The sequence below is a fragment of the Malurus melanocephalus genome, unplaced genomic scaffold, assembly GCF_030028575.1.
Source record: "Malurus melanocephalus ecotype Western Australia unplaced genomic scaffold, MMel_1.1 scaffold_391, whole genome shotgun sequence".
In the NCBI taxonomy this organism is placed as follows: Eukaryota; Metazoa; Chordata; class Aves; order Passeriformes; family Maluridae; genus Malurus; species Malurus melanocephalus.
In genome coordinates this window covers 60822-68474 of record NW_026623623.1, presented here as the reverse complement: position 1 = coordinate 68474, position 7653 = coordinate 60822, and the positions used below count along the sequence as shown (strand labels likewise).

The window sequence follows — 7653 nt, the reverse complement described above, 5'->3', positions numbered from 1 at the left end:
CACACAGCTCCCCCAGCTCAGCCCCACAGCCTGGCCGCACACAGCTCCCCCAGCTCAGCCCCACAGCCTGGCCGCACACAGCTCCCCCGGGCTCAGCCCCACAGCCTGGCCACACACAGCACCCACAGGCTCTTTGGGGAGCAGCTCCCCCGCTTCCCAGCAAGTTTCCAGCCTGGTGTTCCTCCGTGGTTTTCCAGCCTGCCTTAGGGAGGTGCCCTGGGCCAGCCGTGGGGTGGGGCTGCTCCGCGGGTGCTCTGCAGGGCGCTGAGTGCTTTCCTTTCCTCCCTTCCTCTCTCCAAGTGAAGAGCAGCGAGCTGCAGACAATCAAAACTGAGCTGACGCAGATCAAATCCAACATTGATGCYCTCCTGGGCCGGCTGGAGCAGATTGCTGAGGAACAGAAGCTGTCTGCAGGTCAGTGGGGTGCGGGCACGCCTTGGGGCTGGCCTTGGGCATCACAACTTTCTCCAGGCTCTGACAGGGACGTGTCACCCCCAGGTTCCGGGGTAGAATCAGAGGCCAAAATTACACACCAAAATTCCTGAAATTACAGAGTTGGGGTTTAAAATGATGAGATTATTTTTTTCCATTTGTCATATAGTTTGGGGTTTTTTTGTTCGCTTTTTTGTTATATTATTCTAATCTATCCCTATCCTATCCTTTTTTTGTATTCTGTTCTATTCTGTCCTATCCTATCTCCTAGTCTAGTCTAGTCTATTATATTCTGTCCCAATCCCCATCCCATCTCATCCCATCCTATCTTATCCTATGCTATCATTTTTTCTATTCTATTCTATTTTCTATTTTCTTTTCTATTCTATTCTGTTCTATTCTATTCTATTCTACCCTATCCCATCCCATCCCATCCTCTCCTGCCTGGCTCCCACAGTCCCACTGGGGATGCAGAACCATCTGTGCCCTCTCCACGCTCTCCCAGGCCATTCCCTCCAAGCCAGCAGAACTGCCCACTGCAGGAACCCTTTCCACCATTGTCACTCCTCCCCTGCCTGGCTGTGGGRGCTCTGTGCCCTGTCGGGGTGGGCTCAGGCCCTGCTCCCGGSCCTGATCCCGCTGTCGCTCCGCAGAGGCGCGGAAGAAGGCGGAGAGCAGCAAGAGCGAGGTGTCCCAGGAGGACACAGCGTCCGAGGCCGAGGCCAACACCGAGGAGCCGCTCAACGGGGACGAGGGGGAGGAGGAGGGGCTCGCACGGGACGAGGGTGAAGATGAACTGGTAAGAGAGCCTGGAGAACACATCCCTGCAGCAAAGTCATAGACCACAGCTTTACTGGAGCTTGCTGAATTCCCAGGAAAAGTAGTTTTTCCTTCCTGCAAAGAAATAGCTGTATTTAAATCTGATTGTTGTTCACAGCTTGTTCCTCCAAACTGTCCTGTGGCCGCAAAAGCACTGCCCATGCAAACACGGGGAGATGTTGAAGAAAAATGGTTGGCTCTTGGAATTCAGATCACATTTATCCTTGATTCTACAGCCAAGAGTRGTTTAAACCAAACTGCTCTGTTGACAAGTAATTCTTAGATGGATTTAAGCACAATGCAAAGGCCACATTAGTGGAGCTGAATTTGCAGTGCCCGTGCATCTGACCAGACATCCAGAGAATCTCAGGATGGTTTAGTCAGAAGGAACTTTAGAGAATTTCTCATCCCAYCCTCTGCCATGGGCAGGGACACCTTCCACTGTCCCAGGCTGCTCCCAGCYCTGTCCAGCCTGGCCTTGGGCACTGCCAGGGATCCAGGGGCAGCCRCAGCTTCTCTGGGCATCCTGTGCCAGGGCCTCCCCACCCTCACAGGGAAGGATTTATCCCCAATATCCCATCTAATCCTGCCCTCTGGCACTCTGAAGCCATTCCCCCTTGTCCTGGCACTCCAGGCCCTTGCCCAAAATCCCTCTCCAGAGTGACTTGTCCCATGGCCCAAAAACCAAGRTCTGACCAGCAAGGGCAGCACCAGCACAGCTGGTGTCAGCACACATGAGCCCCTCTGCTGTTTGTCCTGCCCCAAACAGGAGTGTTCCTGGTGAGCCCAGGGACAAATCTGCGCCTTTGGGTGGGAACCCTGTGYTTGGGTACAGAACAGGTCACTGTGTTACCACTGGCAGCACTCCCATTTATCCCAGACTGAAACTTTGCTCCAGATCCAGGCTGGGGCCAGCAGGGCTCTGGGATGGAAGGACATGACCTGAATGGCCCCTGGAACTGCTCCACTCCCTCCCCACCCTGGTCCTGGTGGCACCAGAAGTGAGGATGAAGCTCATCATCCCGCTCCTCTCCTCACCCCACCATCCCTGGGGACATCCACAGCCCTTCCCATGGCCAAAAGGCTCCTCCAGCTCCAGCCCCTTCCCAGCTGGTTTGTGCTCTCCTGCTCTGTGCTGCTTGAGCCATGATGGATGAGGGCTGTGAACAGGGTCCTTGTGGCTGGAGTCCATCAGCCCTGCCAAATCTGGGGGAGCTGTTTGGAGGGAGGTGTCATAGCAGACACRGGAAGAAGAAAGGCACAAGCTCTGTGTCAGGAAAAGGAAGCCAGGTTTGAATTACATCAAGGGAAACAGATGGTAGAAATAGGGGGAAACTTGCTGGTGTTAATGATGATAAAGCAGCACACAGCCTGTCAACAAAACCTGTGCACTTCTCTGCCATTGCTGGGGTAAAGAGTAAAGAGTGGAGAGACATCTGCTGGCAAGGCTTTGGGAAGAGCTGGTCTTCATTAAGAGGAGGTGAACATTTCAGCTCACTTACATCTCTATTTTCTGTATCTCCCTGGTCCTGATGTGTCATCAAGACCAGAAATATTTCAGAGCCAGCTTCAGACAGGCTCCCAAGTGCACTGCATGGTCAGATCATGGTGTGCAGGTCGTCTGCAGGGAGCTTCACACGTGCAAGGCAGCTCACCAAAACCAGCCTTTGTTCCTGACCTCACAGCTCTGAGCAGTTCTGAAGTCTTCCCAGTTCCTGGCGAGTGATTTCCTTTATCCCACATCTCTGGCTCGCACATACCAGTGTGGCCATCACCACCTGTTGTCCATGGTGTGGCACCCAAGTGGGGTCCCTAAAATCCCTCTGGCWCTGAGGGGCAGGGGACTGGCAGGAGAAGAGTCAGAGGTCACTCAGACACAGCTGATGGGGTTTTCTTGAGTTCTGAGCCATAAATTTGGGTATGGAAAATATTTAGTAAGAGCAGTTGTATTGGTGGCCGGTACTATTTACTACACTTGGTATGGGTTACAAACATTATTGTGTATGTGCCTTAAATGTTACATGTGTGCAAGAAATGTCACCTGCYAGCCCATCAGTGCCTGGTGTCAGGTGAGGGGTCTCTTGAGGGACATCCCTGCTCTAGGGGAGATCCCTGCACACAAACAGGGAGAGCTGCTTTGGAGAGGGAGCTAAAGGAATCCTGATGTACTTGGGTATTCACAGCACACCATGGTTGATCATAAACAGATTTTCTGTTTTCATGCACTTTTGGTCATCTATCAGCCACGTCTGCATCCAGATAGGGGGGTTGGGGTTGGTGCGGGGGGTTGGGGTTGGTGCTGGGTGTTCACTGAAAGTCTCACACAGTCTGGCCTCCTTGGCCCACAGAGCAGTTTCCCATGGGATTTTGCCAAGCAGATCCCTGAACAACCCAAAATCTGCTCTCTTGAATTCAGAGATTTGGTCCTGCTCTCAATCTTGGTCACTTCTCTCAGGATACTCAGGTTCACAGTCCCATGGGCTCTGCAGCCAAGGCTTCTCTCCACCTTCACGTCCCTGACCAGGTGTTCCCTGGCCATTAGTCCACTGAGTCAGCAACTTATGTTCTCCAGAAGTCTCCTGTTTCTTGCTCCTGCTCTGCTGCCTTCCCCCCAGATTCCAGGGTGGTGGAGGTCCCTCCCAAGAGCTCCCTGCAGCCCTCCGGAGCAGACTCTGTGCCAGGGGTGTGCAGGGATGTCATGGCACCCAAGCTGGGCTGGCCCTGATCCTCACCCACAGGCTCTCAGCTGGYTCATGACGTGTCCCAAAACAATCCCTGTCCAGCTGGGCTCTTCCCTTGCCTTGCCCACAGCAAGGCCACCTCCCCTGGCTTTCAGGCAGAGCCTGTTCCCTTGCCTTTCCTTTTAGAATCCCTGGTGTCCCCTGCAGACAGCTCCTGGATCCATTTCCAGCTCTGAAATACTCACTCTTTGCAGGAAGTCAAACACCAGTGCTGAGCACCTCATTCTCCCAATGATGCTGCACTGCACAACAGCTCTTGGAGGAAATTCCACAGAGAACCATAAAGGCTGGAAAAGACTGCCAAGACCATCAGATCAGTCCAACAACCCTCCATGATTTCCAAACCCCCAGCATGAGGAGCAGTTCAGCACCATTACTGAGGCCTTTGGAGTGATAAATGAGTGTTATCATTCTGGATGAGGAGTTCTGCAAACTGGGCCCAGTTTCTGTGCTCAGAGCATAATCAGGACACTGATTTGCCATTGTGGACTGAGGCACCTTGGCATCACTGGGCAACTCCAGGGAACAAGAKACAAGATGAGAGGAAAAGGCCTCAAGCTGTGCCAGGGAAGGTTCAGACCAGAGATTGGGGAAATCTCTTCTCTGAAGGGGTGGTCAGGTATTGGAACAGGTTGCCCAGTGAAGTGAACATGGAGGTGCTGGGTKMATGGTTGGACTTGATGATCTTGGAAGTCTTTTCCAGTCTAAATGATTCTGTGATTCTATTTTTCCAAGTCTGAGATGTTTGGCAGAGCCATTGCAGAGTAAGGAACCAGAGGAAATTTGTGGTTTTGCCTGGTACTTTCTGTGCCAGAAGCACAGCCTTGGCCCCTGGTGTCCATACCAGGTGTGTTTTGTAGCTCCTCCATCCCACTGAGCACTGCTCTCSCACACCAGGGGACCAGCTGGTGACCACATGCCAGGTGTCACAGTGTGCCAGGCAGGGCAGCAGGGACATGGGGTGATTCACTGTCTGTGGTTCCCTTTTCCCTGCAGGAGAACAGCCATTACACAGATGTGGAGGATGCCAGACTACAGTAACCAGGTACAGCTCCTGCCCTGCTCATTCTGAGGCAAAGCTCTCATGCTGGGCATGCTGGGCTGGGGGGTTCCTGCTTCAGGAGATGCTCTTTGCCACAGATCCTCTGTGTTTTCCTAGCGTGGAGTTTGGCTGCTYGGCAGGGTCCCTGGCCAGCTCCTCACCCCCTTTCCTGAATGACAAATCCCTGGGGTTCAAGAGCAGTGCTGTAGCTCCCCCTTGTCTCCTTGCAGCCCACCCAGAGCAGCTGTGAGCAACAGTGTGAGGAGAGCACGAGGCTAAAACCCCGTCCTGGCACGTTGAGCAAGACAAGCTGAATGGAAGTGCTGCTGTCATCTCTACCTGGCATTCAAAGGAGAAACGTGGCCCGACATCTTCCATCCATCTGTAAAGCAAAGGCAAAGAAAACTCATCCTCCCAGCRGATCCCCACCACCCCTGCCATGGATTCGGAGCTCTGCAGCAAGCAGAGGCAGGAGCCAGACCTGCACAACCCAGGGCCACCAGGGAGAGAGCCACCAGGAGAGCAGGTGTGTCCCCAGGGGAGCCAGAGGTGTTCCAGAGTTGCTTGCAGGAGAGCAGGGAGAACTCAGCCCAACCCAAAAAGACATTTTTCCTGTGCGAGGTGAGAGCCAGAGCATTTCCTAACTGAGGGAAAAGTACTGTCTCGGTTTGGACAATCTGTGTTCTTGTGCTGAAGATGCAGTTGAGTCAGAGGTGTGGGGTGAGCTGTCCTCCAGAGCAGCCACCTCCTGTCACATCTCTTGTGCTCCATGAGCTGCTGTGTGTCCATGGTCACTTCCAGGCAGAAAGGAGTCGGTGCTGGAGCAGGTGCTGTGCTGTGAAAAGCTGCTTGAAGAGGGAAGGGCAGAGGAAGCTGCAGGAAAGCAAGTGATGCCAAGCAGGAGAAACCAAGCACACACCCCCTCACCAGTTTGGTGTCCTCATTCTCCACCGTGTAAGGGCTGAGCAAGTCTCTGCAGAGTGAGGGGTGTGAGCAGGCACCTTTCCTTGGACCAGCTGCTCCCTGGAAAGGATGTGGGGCACCCACTCCTGCAGCCTGGAGCCAGAGACATCAGCCCCTTCATCGCCTGGCTGCCCACACCTCCTCCTGCCCCAGCCCAGAGAGCAGTGCTGCAGCTCCTGCTCCTGCCTGAGCTCCAGCACCAGGCGACAGCGTGCCAGGGCCTGGCACAGGAATCCCCCAAGCACGGTGCATGTGGGTGTGCCAGCACCTCCCCTGCTTTCCAGATCCCAGCTGCTTTTGCTCCCTGCCCCGTGCTGTGAGCAGAGGGTTCAGTGTGGGACCCCTGCACGYAAGAGGCCTCAGCCCTTCTCCTTGTTCCTCCCTCTGGGGTTTGTCCCATTTTCCTGGGGTAATGGGACTGAAACTCACMCAGCACTTTATTCAGACCTGGTGTGTCCTGCCCACCCCGTTCCCCTCCAGAACACACACACAGCAGTGCTTGGAGCCCAGACCAGTGTCCCCGCCTTCCCTTGGCCAATCCCTCCCACACAGCACCTGGCCCCAGCTGGTCCCGAGTGCTCCGACCTCATCCGYGGCATCTCTTGGAATGGTGAAGGGCAAAGCAGCTCCGGGGGTGACACTCCCCTGCCCCTGGGGCCATCCTGGAGCACGCATGGCTCTYGAAGCACAGTATTTTCTTTGCATTTCTTTGGGCTGTCTGAGGAGGGTTTGAGGGAGAGCCGTGCTGCCCCCTTGGCCGGTTCCTGTGCTCTGCCTGCACGGTGTTGTCCTGAGCCGTTGTAGAGCTTTCTCCAGGCCTGGAGAGATGAGCTGCAGGTTTGGCTATGAACTGACGGTGACGCTGATGTTTGGGAGAGAGGTGACCTTGTACATACAATCCTGTATAATAAAAGAAAGAAACCTAATTTGCTGCCCCTCTCTTCTCTCTCTGCCATACACACACACATTTGTTTCTGCTATTTCAGACAAGCCTTTTCTCCCTGTCCAAGCCTCAGCTCTGCCCACAGGATTTGCTTTCCCTTGCACAATGTGTATCCCCCTGGGCTGAGCAGAACATTGGCTTTCATAGGGGCTCTGGGATTTTTCCTTGAARGCTTGGAAACTCCTTTGATGCAGGGGGCAAATCCAGACCTGTAATCTCTAGACTTTGTACTGGTCCAGCTCATAACAGACTGGAAAAATCTGGCTGCTTTTCCAGTTTGCACAGGCCAGCAGTGCTAAAAGCTCTTCCTTAGGCACAGTGCTGCTCTGTTTGGTGCAAGAGCGGTGTCAGGAGGGTCCAGTGACCACATGGGGAGGATCCCAGAATCCCAGAATGGTTTGGGTTGGAAGGAACCTTAAAATTCATCTCATCCCACTCCCTGCCATGGACATGGACACCTTCCACTAYCCCAGGGTGCTCCAGACCCCAGCCTGGATAGGTTCTTACTCTGTGTGACTGAGCAACCATCCAGCAGTGGAGGTTGCTGATTGCAGTTGTTCAAATTCATGGTGAGTCTGAGGACATTTGGACATCCATCCCTCCATCCATCCATCCACCCCTCCATCCCTCCATCCACCCATCCATCCATCCATCCATCCATCCATCCATCCATCCATCCATCCATCCATCCATCCATCCATCCATCCATCCCT

The 7653-nt window shown here is 54.0% G+C and overlaps 1 protein-coding gene across 1 annotated transcript in view; it reads left to right on the top strand.

The window, feature by feature from the left end:
* RALY (RALY heterogeneous nuclear ribonucleoprotein) overlaps window positions 1-6937 on the top strand; it is a 120159-nt gene extending 113222 nt beyond the window's left edge. Inside the window, exons 5-8 of the mRNA XM_057379178.1 lie at window positions 301-414; window positions 1086-1231; window positions 4989-5037; window positions 5265-6937. Coding sequence (XP_057235161.1) covers window positions 301-414; window positions 1086-1231; window positions 4989-5033 — 305 coding nt within the window. The 3' untranslated portion in view covers window positions 5034-5037; window positions 5265-6937. The remainder of the gene's footprint in view (window positions 1-300; window positions 415-1085; window positions 1232-4988; window positions 5038-5264) is intronic.
* Window positions 6938-7653: the final 716 nt, after the last annotated feature.